At 38.1% G+C, this 16,011-nt stretch overlaps 1 protein-coding gene across 4 annotated transcripts in view; it reads right to left on the reverse strand.

Moving 5' to 3' along the window:
• SMOC2 (SPARC related modular calcium binding 2) overlaps nucleotides 1–16,011 on the reverse strand; it is a 131,339-nt gene that overhangs the window by 21,370 nt on the left and 93,958 nt on the right. For all 4 annotated transcript variants that reach the window (XM_056488282.1, XM_056488284.1, XM_056488281.1 and 1 more), the window contains exon 9: nucleotides 11,511–11,593. In XM_056488282.1, the coding sequence (XP_056344257.1) occupies nucleotides 11,511–11,593 (83 nt within the window). The remainder of the gene's footprint in view (nucleotides 1–11,510; nucleotides 11,594–16,011) is intronic.

The raw sequence follows: 16,011 nt of genomic DNA on the forward strand, positions 1-16,011 counted from the left end.
TATTTAGATGCACACATAGGTGCACAACTAGTGGGGTTACTTATGATGCCTTTCTGCTTGATGAAAATATAAGAGACACAGCAATAATAGCAAATGACATTATAGAGCCAAATGCCAAATGCAATTTATGAATTAAATCCATATTTATCCATAGCTGTCTATTCTTTTCCCCACCAGATGCATAATAGACAAAATAATATAGCTAACTACTGCTAAAACTACTAGCTAACTCTGTAGCTGAATATGCTAGTCAACAGCTATTCCTAGATTCTGCTTTTCTCTTCAGTGAGACAGGTGAATTTTTCAAACTCTGGGTTCATTTTCTGCAAACAAATCTGCTGCTCAGCTCTTGTAGACATTTTCCATTATAACTGTGGCTGGCTACAAAGCCTAGGAATTCACTTATCAGTGCTTTCCCCCATTATAAAGTTCACAGCACAGAAGGGTCTGCAGTGATTAAGAAGCCATAAAAAAAGCTGATGAATATTCATTCTGCTTCTTAAATTAATTTGATTCAGTGACCTTTGCTTTGCATTGAACTGTATTCCAAAGCTAATTTCAAATTGGATTGCTACCAGCAAATCTGGATTATGTACTCAAAGAACCCAAACCTCAGACTCATAAGGACACATTCTCTAACTCTCCAGTTAGGGAATAGGAGTAATACCCTGGTACTGAAAACCCTTGACTTTGCACTGGTTCTGGCTGTCTGTGTCTCATGTAACAATCAGAGACTACATAGCACATAGAATATCACGGGTTATGGAACAACCTAAACCTTCGTCCTACAGACACCTAAGCCTGCACTTAACTTTACAACCACATGTAAAAGTTTCTTTGATTTTAATTTAACTAATCACAAGAAGAATGTGAGTAAGTGTTTGCAGGATCAGGGTTCAGCAGGTCATGAATTGTACTTCAGGAATATTTACAATGAGTTGCTTGTGGATGACTTACAGAGAAAAAGGCTTTACCAGAAAACATTTCTAGATAGTAAAGCAAATTCAAGAACTTCACAAAAGTAAAGGGCAGATTTTGTGACTAATTTATTTCCCAAAATTATTCATGGATTTTTGCCATACGCTAACATCAGGAATCTATGAACAGTAGCACTCCTGCTGAGCTACAGAGAAGCAAATTTCTGAACCTTGTGAAGCATTCTGAATCCTTTGAAAGAATTCCCAGATGTTTGTATGGGGTCGTTTAGTTTCTTTCTTGAGGGCTCTCAGTTGTGGAGGCCTATAAGCTGTACTTAACCAAGGAATAACACCATCTATTTGAAAATCACAGATAGTTTCATCCCTGTGAACAAGAGTATTTATTCTAGCTCTCTTCACTGGGCCCAGAAAAATGCATTCCCTGCAGTCTAAACACCTGATGTGGAGAAGGATCTGGAGGAGAGCCAGCTGGCTTAGGCTCAGTCAGTGTGAAATGAAGGTGACACATGCTGGCAGACTGAAGCACTTTGAGGAATTGGCAGGAACTTTCACTGCCTCTCCACTTGATGGCATCTATCCACCCATTGTCCAAGTGGCTTTGCAATCAGCTAGACTGCGAATTTTCCAGGCATCATCTTGTTATTCTGTACTTGCACAGTGCCCAGCAAGCTGGGATCCCAGTCTGCACAACTATAAACTGCTGTGATGCAAACATTTAACAATACTAAGCACAGAGTCTTTCCAAGCTCTGGTTGCAGGTTCTCCATATATTAACAACAGCAGGTATGACATCCTCAATCTGTGGCTGCACCAAGGTTGCAGCACTTCCTTATCAAGAAACAGCATGTCTTTGATCCCATATGATTAGGAGGACAAAACCTGGCATTACCTTTAAACCTCAGTCAGAAACTATGATCAATAATCATACTTTACTTTGTAAAATAAAGTCAGCCTCAATTAGATGTGCAATGCTGACCTTGCCTCTTGCACTGGTGATCGTTTCCACTGGTCTCAGATAAGCTATGCTGGTATTTAGAAAATGGGAGCATTGAATGGACTCTCTGATTATCAGAGACAGCCTTTTTCTCAAAAGAAGTTAACATAAGTAATTCTTTTTTGCAGCAGGCTAAATATACTGCATGGTAGTGCACACAAGACTATCACAGAGGTTTTAAACATGTGATGTTATTCCTTGTTTGAATACAATCTCTAGGCCTCCTCAACTGAAAGCCTTTAAGGAGGAAATTTTTTCCCTTTTGCAGGGAGTTACACAAAAAGCCTTTTGCAGGCTAACACAAAAATATTTTCTTCAGAAAAATATACTCCTGATGTGAGATCAGTGTCAACAATTTTGACTACATCTTGTTCATTTTCCTTGACAAGTAAATTAGGCTTACTGCTTGACACTTTCAGTCATTATTCAGCTGAGTAATGACTGATGTTATTACTGTATTACACATTAAGTTATTCAAAATGTTAGAAAGTGCAAAGTTTTGCACTGGCTTAACTTTTCACAAGCCCCAACCTCACAAGTCCACATTTCAGAAAGTCACTGTTTGATGAAAAACACATTTCTAGGGTGATTTATTGTAAGAACCAGATATTTTCAAAATTGCTGCGAATTGAAAATCCCACTGAACTCACAGTTATTGAAGTGCTCATTTTATTTGAAAACTGGAACACTTCTCCAAGTGACTAAACACAAAGAATAAATGCCTAACCACTGCTGCTCCCTCTCGAAAACATAACTGCAGATATACATTCAATCTGAAATGAAAATATTTATTTTTCCCTGCCTAGAGATTAAACATGAGAGTTGTTTCTGCCACATAATCAAGGAGAACTTGTATCCAAGGATGAAAACACAAGAAAACAAGATATCCAGTTTTTAGGGAACAGTGTTACAAGTCCATGGCATGTTTTTATTCAATTTACTCTATCAGATTATAAAGGAGAAGACCCATACCATGTGCCTTTGAGGAAATAGTCTTATTATGTGACTCCCACTCACTGTCATGATAAAATTCAGGTGTCATTTTTCATTATGATTACAGCCTTGGCACACTAAAAGGTTTTCACCTCTTCCATTCAGTTAATATGAGGTTTTCTTGAAAGCTTTTAGATTGCAACATGATAATGATTGCAGGCATTCTGGCAGAAAACACTGAAGTTATTCTATATCAATCTTCCCCTCTTTTGTTGCTTTTTTTTCTACTGCTTACCCAAGAGCTACAATCCAGTTACTCCATGCTATTATAAGATACTTCTCCTATGTCTTCACTATACCAGAGATTATTTCAAGATTTTTTAAAAGCATTTCTTGAAGCTTGTAGTTTTAAGAATACAGCATCAAAGTTTGTTGAATGAGGCAAATTCTTTAATTCCTTTTAGGTTCCAATGTGATCAAAGTTTCACTCTGCTTATTGTAGGATTTTATAGTGGGCACAGATACTACCCCAGTATCTACAGTCATGTATTTGGAGCTGTTTTAAAAGAGTCTGATGGTATTTTCACTGTAAACTTTAGACTGTCTTTAAAGGATCCTGATTTTCTTAATACTCAGATATACTTTCTGCAGAGACTTTGTTAAAAGAAACAAAGATGTTTTAAATGTACTGTTTTGCACATTCTTTTGGATTTCTTGATTAGGTTAATCTCTGCACTGAAATATTTTCACGTGAATTCATTTCCTTCTTTGTCTCTCTACTATTAGGAAAAAATACAGAAACAGAGTAAATATAATATTATGGATTTAACTGTACAGCTGGTGTGAGACAACCTCCTGGGAAACCAGCCAGATCCAGGAGAACATTCTCCCTTCTGAGTATGTTCTCCTGGAGGTGTTCCACTACTCCCCTGACAGCAAGACCCAATGGCACAGAACAGCACAGCAGGCAAGACTGCTGTCCTTAAACATGGGTTTGTTTGGAAAAGGAGGACAGCAACAAGTGAGGTGAGAAACAGAATTTATATTCTTTGGCATAGCTAAATGCTGTGAAGCAAATTAAGTCAGTGTTTATTAGTCCTTTAAAATAAACATAAAATTATAGGTTGATATGAACAAGACCAATGAATGAAATGCTATTGCTGAGCCAGTAGCATCACCTTCAATTAGCAAGCTTTTCTCTTTTGTTAGCTGTGAAACAGCTGTGTCTTTCACTGGCATTTTACTAGTAACAAAAATGTCCTTCACCGTAATTTTTATAGGCAAATTTGCACATTAGGCAGCTCTTGGGTTATGTGCTTGAGATTATTTTTTTCAGATATTATTTCTACTGCAGATTTGTGTGAAGATTCATTTTGATAAGAAATTATTAAAAATTGAGGCAAAATTAAACCAGTATGAAGAACTGTGGCCAAATCATTGCTTAATTAAATCAGGATGAGATGAACAGAAGAGGGTGTGCAGGAAATAAATGTGATCTGCAGAGCCTTGCAAAATAACTTGCAAGATGTCCTCCCTCTGGAGAAAAACTTCCCACTGGGAGACTAAAATCTGCTCATGTAGCCAGACAATGGGGTAATAATATTGAAGTTATTAAATTCAAAAGCCCAAGGAAACTATTGAGGATTTAAGATACTGAGTCCTCTTTGGATGATCAGCTGCTCTGAAGCCATAGCAGTGGCCTCAGCACTTGCCTGACCCACAGAGCAATGCAGTGGTGAGGATTACTGCCTCCCCCTCCCCAGGGCACCACTGCACACACTAGAACAAAACAAATGCTTTGGGAGGGGAAGCAGCCATTCCCCCTACTGCCCCAGCACTACAGTACTGACAAGGAGTGCTCCTGGCCCTCCAGCACTCCTCTGCACAGAATCACAGAACCACCAGGGTTGGAATAGACCTTTAAAGTAATCTAGTCCAACCACCAACCTGGCACCAACCTAAATCACCCATAAATCAAAACCCCAAGTGTCATATCCAGACACTCCTCGAACACTTCAAGAGACAGTGACTTCATCACATCCCTGGACATCTTATGGACAACTTATTCCAATACAACTGTTTCAGTGCAATTTTTTTCTAATATCTAACCTGACCCTCTCCAGGCACAATTTAAGGCCATTTCCTCTCATCCTCTCGCTTGAGACATGACAAGAGAGACTGGTCCCCAGATGGCTACATCCTCCTTTCAGGTAGTTTTAGAGAGCAGTGAGCTCCCCTCTGAGCCTCCTTATCTCCAGGCTCCCTCAGCTGCTCCACATAAGACTTGTGCTCCAGACCCTTTACCAGCTTCACTGCCCTTCTCTGGACACCCTCCAAAACCCTCACTGTCTTCCTTGCTGGGAGGAGCCCAGAACTGAGCAGAACACTTAAGGTGTGGTGTCACCAGTGCTGAACTGGAGAAAATCACTTCTCTAGTCCTGCTGGACACACTGCTCTTGATGCAGGCCAAGATGTCATAGGCCTTCTTGGCCACGTGGACACACAGCTGGCCAGCTGTAAGCCAGTAACTCCAAATCACTTTCTCCTAAGCAGTTCTCAAGGCACTTTTCCCCAAGCCTGTATCGATGCACGGGATTGTGGCAATTCAAACGCAGTCCCCAGCACTTTGCTTTATTGAACCTCATGCAGTTATCCTCAGCCCATTGCTCAGCCTGTCAAGATCTCTCTGCAGAGCCTTCCTATCCTCCAGCAGAAAATTACTTCCATCTAATATGGTGTTATCTGTGAACTGACTGAAGGACACTAAAAATCCCCTCATGCAAACCATTGATAAAAGATATAAAACAAGACCAATACTGAGTCTTGGGGAATACCATTACTGACTGGCCATCAATTGCATTTAGTTCCATCCTCTACCACTTCCCTGGCCCTCCCATCCAGCCAGTGTTTAACCCAGTGAAAAGTGCATCTGTTCAAACAAAAAAAAAAAAAAGCCTCAATCTGTCCAGCAGACTGCTGTGGAGGATGGTGTGAAAGCCTTTACTGATGTCTAGATATTCAACAACCACAGCTTTTCCCTCATCTTCTAAGCAAGTCAGCTGCCATAGGAGGAGGTTAGGTTGCTCAGCAGGACCTGCCTTCGTTAACCCCCCACTGGCTGGGCTGATCCCCTGCACATGCTGTGTGATGGCACTCATGATGATCTGCTCCGTGACTTTCCCCAGCACCAAGGTCAGGCTGACAGGCCTTCAGTTACCCAGATCATCCTTCCACCCTTCTTGTGGACGGGTGTTATATTTGCCAATTACCTTCTGGTAATTCTGGGACTCCTCCAGTTGACCAGGACTGCTGGTAAATGTCTGAAGTGACTTGGGAAGCTCTTCTGGCCAGCCCTCTCATGGCTCTCGGCTGCACCCTATATGGGCCCACACCTGTGGGTGTCTAATTGGCATACAACTGTCACTAGCTGTTTCCTTCTGGATTATGGGGCTTCACTCTGTTTCTGTCATGAACCTCCAGCTCTGGGATTGTACCTCACTGTTGAAGCCCATGTCCTCCCTGCAGACCCCACCATGCCCCAGGCAGGTCTGTTCATCAACCTGCCAAGCAGCTGCTCAGCTCTGCCATCACTGCTGTGAAGCTTCACACCAGATTTTAACCAACATTTCCTGGTCATAGTAATTTTGTTAGGTAGTTCTGCTCCATACAGAGCCTTTTTGCCAATATTTCTTGGTAAACAGAACAGCACAGAGCTCAGGGCAATGGTTACAGGCTCAGTCAAAACAGCCAGCAACTTCAAATGGTTGGTTGACTTCTCAGAGCTTTAAGATTTGATGGCAGAAAGGAGTATTTTGAGTATTAGCTCATGCACCCAGAAAGCTGGTTACATCATAAAAATATAATCCTTTAAAATCACAGCTCAGTGGAGACAATTACATGCCAATTGACCTAACAATTTGAAGCTCATGGGGAGGCAGGCATGTGTGTAAAATTCGGATTATGCCTTATCTGATGCCTTTCAAAAAATGAAAGCTTTAGTCATTCAAATGTTTAAGAATGTGAAATAAGGTAAGATTATTTTCTACTTTTTTACTTGGTTCCAGACTACACTGAGGAAATGAAACACTATGTGGAAACAGACTAAGCCAGATGAGGTAGGACAGTGGTGGTACCTCAGTATTTTAGCTGAGAAATTCTCTGGCACCTTATGAAATCTGATGCAGTCATGGTCAAAAGTGGAACCACTGCATGATAGAATGAACCTCAAAAGGAAAAGCAGTTAAGCCTCTATCACTTTCCTTTTCTTTTAAGATGCCTTTGAAGTGAGACACTTCATATGATGGCTGTTTGGCTGTGGGAGTTGCATCATCGTGGTTTGAGTGCTTCCGACTATTTCCCTTTAACTTTGGAAAAAGATACACTGCCAACAACCAAAAGTAAACTGTACTTATCCACACATAATTCCCCCATACCTTAAATCATGAGTTTTGCTCCACAAAACATAAACTGTTCAGGGTCAGTGCAGGATTATCCCATCAGAAACACAGTAAATAATGCCATTACAATAGGAAGAAAATTGGGCAGTTAGAATATTTTGCTTCTCTTAAGTAACATAAAAATTAAATAAACAGATGAGTTAAACTGCTCTCATGCATGATTTGCAGGAGAAAATATTAACTGCTTGAATACCAAGGTTAAACTAAGCTTAAGAACACCCATAGCTCAAAACAAGGGCTGAGGAAGTAACAGGCTATGAAATTAGAAAACAGCCTGCAGTTCATATTTAAGGAAGAGTTTTAAGGGATTTTTTTGTTCTGTTATTAAGTAAGTTGATTAACTATATAAGGGACCTTTGTCAAAACATTTCAATTGAGTAATAAAGTTCTAAGTTTGACTTAAACTGTAGACCATCAGAGTACCACCACAGTGATTAGCAGAGCTCAGGCCCTGGATGGAAAGCACTGAGTTTTGGATTTGGGTTGTGAGGAAAAGGGGGCACAGAGAATTCAAAATCTCTCTCACAAAGGCTGTGCAAAACTAATTTGTGCCAACGAATAAACCCTGGACAATAAAAATTTTCAGATGCTTCTTAACTCAGTGCTATCAAAACCCTGAAATACTCAACTTTTTATGAGGAATGGTCTAGAATCAAAAATTGTCATGATAATCAGCTGAAGTGAAGGACAGAAATAGGATTGAAATGCTGATCTTTCATCACCAGTAAAAACCTACAGTAACTTGAATGCAATAGATGTATTCTACTGAATTCCAGCAAGATAAACTGAGATCTGCATCTCAGGAAAACAAAATATTCAACAGTGAAGATCTATGCTATTTAGAGAAAATAAAAAAGGGAGACTATCAAGAACTTTTAGTAGATTGATTTACTACATCTTCATGTTGACCCAAGTCAGTAGATGGATTACTGTTAGAGGCACTGTCATTTCCAAACTATACTTTCCCCTCTCAAATTATTCTTTTGTATGAAAGGAAGTATCACAACTCTAGGAACTTCAAAAAACCCCACATTGTGTTAAAGGAGAAACTTAAACAAACCAAAATAAAACGTAAACAAAATTAGTGGTCTGACTTAAATCAACAAGACCATAGCAACCCAGTAAAGTCTGAAAATCCAGCTTGACACTGTGTCCCTCACTGAAACTTGTGTGCCATTTACTCATTTGTTTGCTTTTGTTAGCTTTTTTTCTGCCCAAAAAATAATAGTACATCTAATTAAAAATATTATGTGAGCAAAATTACATTTCCCACAACACTTTAAAATTTTTTCCATTTACTTTACAAATTTCAGGTCTGGGTAATGAAAATCATATTGCAGGAAAAACAGAAAAATTCCCAAGTCAGGTAGCAATAGAAAAAAATCTTAAATCATACAAAGTACTATCCAAAGTTTATCTAGCCCTCACACACAGCAGAGCCTAAAACACAGACTTCTTGCTTTCAATGCATACTTTTTAAATAAGAAAAAGATTTGCCCAGGAGACAGATTATCTGAGTAGTCTGGCTCTGTCTTAGTATGCTATCATGTCTTGCTCTCCTACATACCAAATCCTTTTCTTGCTTAAAGCAGAGGCAAGACTAGCTTTATGAACACAAAGCTTATCCACTGTATTCAAGGCAGGGTGCATGTACCCCACAGGAGTTACATGACAATCAACTGGAGTGCAGAAATAAAATATTGTTTGTGCTACTAACAGATGGAATTTAAAAAATTAAATAGTGGTAATTTCAGCTTTATTCCTTTTTCAATTTCTATGTTTGCATATGTTTTATAATATATTTGATTTATTATTATAGGAATAAATTGAGACAATCTATAAATAAATATACACCTACTGCAGATATGTGCCTAAAAATGTTTTACTAATTATAAAAAACTATGGAATACATATAATGCTTGAAATATAATCACTTATAGACTCAGCTTGAAAAATTACAGTTTCAGGAACTGATAATTCTTAAGGTTGGCTGAATTTGACTCACTGATTTTAGAAAAATACAGGGGCACCTACGACTAATTTTATCATGTTGTATGTTTAGCTTAACTAGCCTTCATGCTAAAGCCTTTTAAATGTTCTTGATCAGCTTGTGTAGAAAACAGAATGCCTCTTTAACACACCAGTAATCCAAAATATGGAAAAAACTGTTCAAGACTTTACAGAATATGTTAGTTCATCACAGAGCTTCCTTTTTACTGTATAACACAGACGAGAACAAAAGGTCAAAATACAAGTGTTTGAAAACTCTGTGAAAAAATAAAAAACTCTTTTGTTTCCACAATATGTGACATTCTCTATACTCCTTATTGAGTTCAATTTCATTATCTCAGAATAACCAGTTTCTGAGAAGGATCATAACCGCAAGTAAACTCAGAAAAATGCTTTGGCTTTAAAAAAGAACTAGAAATCTAATGGGAAGAATTATTATTATTATGATGATATAATGTCCAGCCCAAACTAAGAGATACAGGTGGCTTGGATCGTCCTACAAATATTAGACTAGCCTTCAGTTTCACATGCTTTATATTAGGTTACTTTAGGATGTGAAGACAGAGCCTTAGCTATATTTAAATTAGTGGGAATTTTGCTGTAGACTCCTAGGGACACTTAGCTTTTACAATTTTGCCTTAACACGGTATCAGTGCTTGCCAAAAACTGTTTCTTGATTTATTTGCAAATTATTGCTAAAAATATTTGGCTTATGTACATTGGGTTCAAATTTTCAGGTGGTATAAATCAGTGCATCTGCAGAACCATGCCAATTTAATCCACTTGAGGATCTACCAGTAGGGTTTATCCCATTTAAGATCATTCATAGCAGTAAAGTAATTAATTTTAATATCTTCCTGGTTTTACACGGCAGGCAGTCACGGTGGTTTCACCCAGGGCTACTGCATTTTTGTGGCTATAATCAGCAAATCAAGCAAACCCATCCTTTCAGAAAAGTATTATTCCCTAAAAGTAAGAATCCAATTAACCTACTTTTTTCTTTATTCAGTCCTGGCACCACTCAGCAATTATATGCTGTATTTAAATTTAGACAACACAGATGCAAACATGCCTTTGCAAGGCTGCTTACAATTGAAAAACTGAGTAACAGTGATTCATTGCTATTAAAAAGTTGATTCATATTAGCTATTTGCAAAAATTTGTGTTACTTGTTAACAACTAGAAATACTTGCACAAGATCATCTTTCAACCTCCTTTTTTTTTCAAAAAAATTGTCTAAAGTAAATTAAATTCATTTCACTTGATGTGTTTTTCATGACAAGAAATAAATTTGCCATCTGAAGATTTGTGCATTTAGCCTTACAGAGGAAGAAAGAAAAAAAAAAAATGAAACATCTTAACACAACTGCAACTGGGAAATAGCTTCTTTCCCCAGTAACTTCTACAGGCATGTACTTATTCCATGCTGCTGCAGAATAGACAGAGATTCTTTTAGCTAACTGGTAAGTATTGAAGAAATTTTGGTATTTGCCTTATTTTAAAGTAACACAAGGAAGTCAAACATTAAGCAACCTAACATGAGAAAGAGCAAACCCATGTCATACATATGAATTATGATAATTATAGGCTTGCATTGGCTGTAGTGGTTTTTTGAACTAAAGTGCACCTCATGCAAAATACCATAATATTAAAAAAAGAAGATCAATATACCATTGCCAAACATGATGAAAATTAATTTATCAGGTAGGAGCTTTCAGCATTGAAAATTCTTGTTAACTATTTCACTGGAAAAGTATCCTGGTTTTGGATAAATCTTTATTACTGTACTGTATAAAAGCACTAGCAGTTTAGATAAAGAGTAGACATATGAAATCTTAAAACCTTCACCTGCCCATTCTCCCTCTAAGATTCCATCCAGAAAATGCTGATATTTGCTATTTCCCTGATATGACAGCAGCAAAGAATAATTCCAGTAAGCATATGTGACTGCCATTAAACTACTGATGAAAATGAGCCTTACTTTCTCTGACAAGATCCCAAGACCCATATTGACTTAGACTGCTCCAAAGTCAAAGACTTCAGTCAGTGGCAAACCAATATAGAGATATACAAAATATACCTTGTTTTTATATAGTGTAAGGAATTGCTTTCTAATTTACAGCTGTGAATAAACAAAGCAGTGGGATGCATAAACTTGAATTTATCAGTTTCACTGACCTTGAAGCTGGCGTCCTTTGTACAAATCCTTTGTTTTTGTTGGGTGAGCTCTGGCACCATTATCACATTTAGGTTGTTCATACCTAAAGAATAAACAGGAGGAGAATAAAACCAGTCAAGGTTAATTGGATTAACCATTAATTTATTACCAATTTTGTAGTCCTCATACTTTCTTGTTTTCAGGGAATAAGCCTGCATTTTCATTCAGAGGGCAATGCAAGCTTATCTGTCTATTTTTCACTTACCTCAAAGAAACCGACTTTACTCTCCCAGAGTTGATACCAAACTAAAAAAATATTCTCTCTTCTAAAACCCATTCTACTGGGAGGAAAACTAAAGAATTGTTATAAATTAATACAAAATAAAAAATATTTTTAAAAATATACCAAAAAACACCCAGAGAAGCAAGAAAAAAATAAGGCTGTCTCACACCTATAAAACTAAAAGGCTATAAACAATATCACAGACAGTATTCATGCTGGGAAACATCAGAGAAACAACTTCAAAATCACAGCAAGGCAGGTACTATAGTTAGGTACTACTGCAGCTCTGCAGCTCTAAATTAATGTGCTACGGTATCTTCTCAAAAAAAAAAAAAAATACAGTTTAATTAAGAAGGGTTAACCATGAATGTTTTGAACAAGAGTGAAAAACTGATAGGATTTCCAGAAGGAAGGTAATTGGGCTGGAACTGCTTGAAGTGAATTGTGAAAAAGACTGAATCTCCATCTGCTACTGGAATATTCTGGCTCTTCTATGCTTACTGAGTTTATTAAAGTCACTTTGTTAGTCTAACAAAGTCTAATAAGAAACTGTGCTATTTGTACTTCCAACAAACACCACTAGAAATATCTTTTATGCAAGACCAGGAGGGATGGGAGCATCTGCTGCTGAACACCTGTTTTTCCATGTCCAGCTATCAATGCATGGTGATTTTTCACTCACCTTGACAGAGCCTCTTTCTAAAAAAAATTTTACTTTATTCTACTAAAATAGATTGAAGTTGCAGAACTCAGCAGGTAGCATTTCAGAGAAAGTTTCAATTCTCAGTTAAACTAACATGAATTGTGTCTACATATAGGTGTGTGCACATACTCTTCACTGAATCTACATTCTTTCACACTTTATATCAATCAAGTTCTCTTAATCCAACCGAGTGTACATACTAAAATGTCTCATTAAAATATACTCATCCAAATTTTTTGGAACAAATTATTACCAAAAACAGTGAATGGTGGCAATGTCCTGGAAGGTCAGACTGCTTCTAAAAACAATGCCTAAATATTTTGATTTTATTTATCAGGCAGCATAGAAAACTGCAATATTATTTTTCCTTTGAGGGCTTAATTTATTTCTACATCATCTGATGAAACTGACTACTGGCCCATCAAATTTTGGCTGCTGCAAGAAGGTACAGTATCATTTTTATGGACATGGGAGAGCTACAGACTCTTTTCACCCTAAAGAATGGTAGAAATAGGTGCTTTGATAACATGGGTTGGATTCAGATACTTGATGGATGACCACTTCAATCAGCCAAGAAAACAGTGAAAGGGAAGTCTCTGAGCAATACTCACTAATGCAGTATCTGGCAAACAGCCTGGCCCCTGATTAATCTGATACCTGGCTCTGCATTCCCCTCCTTCTCTTCCATTACTGTGGCTGCTCTGTGCCTACATTTTATTTTTTGGCCTCTACTCTCCCACCCTTTTGGCTGATATTTTTGTTAAATACACACATAATTCATCAATACAAACTAAATCTACAAAAGCTCAATAGGTGTCAAAATGCTGCAATGTGAAAAGTCTATGTTTAACTCTTTAAAGCAACTGAAGAAAGAAAACAAGTCATTTAAAATTTACCATACAGGAACAGTCATGCTAAAAACTGATAAGAAAAACAGACTTGCCTCAGTTTTCATGAAGAAAGAGTGGAAACAGGATAGCATGTCAGAATGGAGCATGTCAGGTTAAAAATAGTGTAGTTAAAAGACATCCCAAGTTACTCTTTTGAATTTAAAAGGGGAAAGAATCCTTAGCAGTAAACATATATCTGGAATTGGCAAGAGCTTAGGAAGACTGCTTTATACCTCTGATCAGTCTGCTGGGAAGCACTGAGATTACTGAGGTGTACAAAGCAGTAGAGGATGGAGGCTTCCACAGAGATCCTACAGTGTGGGCAGCTTCATGAAACAGATGATCTATGTTCCTTTTTAACTTTAGAGAATCTTGTGCAAGCTTGGGGTTCACCCTGCACAAGATCCTAGTTGGTAAAAAGGCACATGTGAGAACACAGCCCCATGGTCCCCACTGAGCCAAAAGGCTGAGGTTCATGCTGTGATTTCCAAGAGGCATGGGGAGCCAGCTGGTGAGGACCACACTGATAGGCTTTTGTGGGAATGGTCGTTTTTAGCCTTTAAATGCATTACCTCCTTCTAATCCAGATTTATTCCACAGCTTCAGCCTATTTCTTGTAAGTTTTACTGTCTTAAATGTCCTAGAGGGGTTCTTCATTAACATATATTTTTTTCTGAAATACCTTCACTGACAAATGATTTGTCTTTTTTTCAGATGACAGTATATTAGAAGGTAAATGGATGTGAATAGTGTTCCCTCATTTTGAGAGTCTTATTTAATGTGACTACCATTTATTGAGTGCATTCAGAGCCTTGTAATATGAAAAATATCATCCTCATTAATACATTCAAAACAAACAACTAAGCAAAATATTGAGATATTCTGGCAATAGCTTCCCAGATCTATCATTTCAGTGTTTCAATCCCTTAGTGATTCAATCCTATTTGCAGAAAAGAGATTTCAGTATGCTATGTATCCATCTTGCTACCAGGAGCACTAATGTTATCAGTAGAGCTTTGACATCTTTTAATTTGTATGTTGCAGTGAAAAACTGAAAGATAGTACACCAAATTTTGCACAAGCCCCTGGCTCTTTAAACTAGGAAAGACTCACATATTCATTCTTTCCATTCTATAAGAATTACAAAAAAGACAAGTGTATATTCCTCATTATATTCTGATCCCCCTTTAGTTCCCTCTGCCTGAGAAAAAAAAAAAAAGTTTAGTTTTATCAATACAGAAAAAAAATTAAAATCAAGAAATAATTAATGGTATTCCAGCCCATCTAAATATTTCTCAGAAATGAGGTCTAGACATTCCTCTTAAACTCCAGGCAGTAATCCCACCTGCTTGTTTACCAAGACTGTAGATTCCTAAATACACCAGTCATCCTTTATTTAGTATGAAATTCCTAAAACTGAGTACTCTCCTCACCCATCTGTGCTCAGAAATGTCCTCTTTGGGGATATCACTACATTTTACTTCCGCAGAGCTTCACTGAGGACTGACCTTAAGTCTAACAAAGCTGAAAAATTAGAAATGGTCAAGAACATAGCAGCTGATCTTTATAGCATCACTCATCAGGCAGAGCACTTCTGTGCCTAAACCATATGCATGGAAAGACTGAGTCCAATTTTCCAGCCTTCCAACCTTAGAGACATGCAGCACAGTCAAAGGTCTTCCTGCCGCCTCTTCTCCCACAGCTGAGTGACTCTGGAGCTGCCAAAAACAAGAGCCCAGCAGACCAAACAGGGGAAAAAAGAGACAGAGAGTGATTCTAGGTCCATAGGTGATTCATCAAGGGGAAGACCTAGAATTCCAGCCTGTATGACAGCAGGAGCCAAAATGGCACATACTGCATGCACACTGTACATATGAATAGGAGAGCAAGCTGGTTGATTTTTAAAGATCATCACCTCCAGTTTCATGAATGGCTCATCCTGACATTCTGGATGTGGCAGGAAGCCTGCACAGATGAACAAAGTGCACCTAACAAAACTCACATTTAAAAAGAAAGCATACAATTAATCAGCTTATACAGGAGGAATAAACTTTTCAAGTGTGCAGGGATGGGGCCAGGAATATGGTAAGGAGCATGGAGGCAACAAGAACTTCTTACACACTTAGCAGCAGCAAAAAGAAGACAAGGAAGTGTGAGCCTGCTGCTGGGTGGGATAAGAGATCTTGTCACAAAGGACAGAAAAAAAAGCAGAAGTACTCAATGGTACCTCCTCTGCGGTTTTTACTTGTAAGACCTGTCTCCAGGAATTCCAGCTCCTTCAGAGCAGCAGTAAAGTCTAGAGCAAGGAAAGACTTATCCTGGGTCATGAAGGATCAAGTCAGGGATTGTTTGAACAAATTGGACATACACAACTCCATGGGACCTGATGGGATGCACCCACATGTGCTGAGGTAGCTGGCTGCTTCGTGGGCCACTCTCTATTAGATCTGAAAGGCTGTACTGACTGGGGACTGAAGAAAGAAAATGTCACTTCTGTGTTCAAGAAGGGTAAGGAAAAGCCAAATAAGCCAGAGAGCCTTACTTCGGTTTCTGAGAAGGTGATGAAGTCAATGTTCCTAGAAGCTATTTCAAAACATACAAAGAAGGTGATTGAGAGTAGTCAGGACAGAATTAGGAAGAGGAAA

This window comes from Oenanthe melanoleuca, chromosome 3, assembly GCF_029582105.1.
Source record: "Oenanthe melanoleuca isolate GR-GAL-2019-014 chromosome 3, OMel1.0, whole genome shotgun sequence".
Lineage (NCBI taxonomy): Eukaryota > Metazoa > Chordata > Aves > Passeriformes > Muscicapidae > Oenanthe > Oenanthe melanoleuca.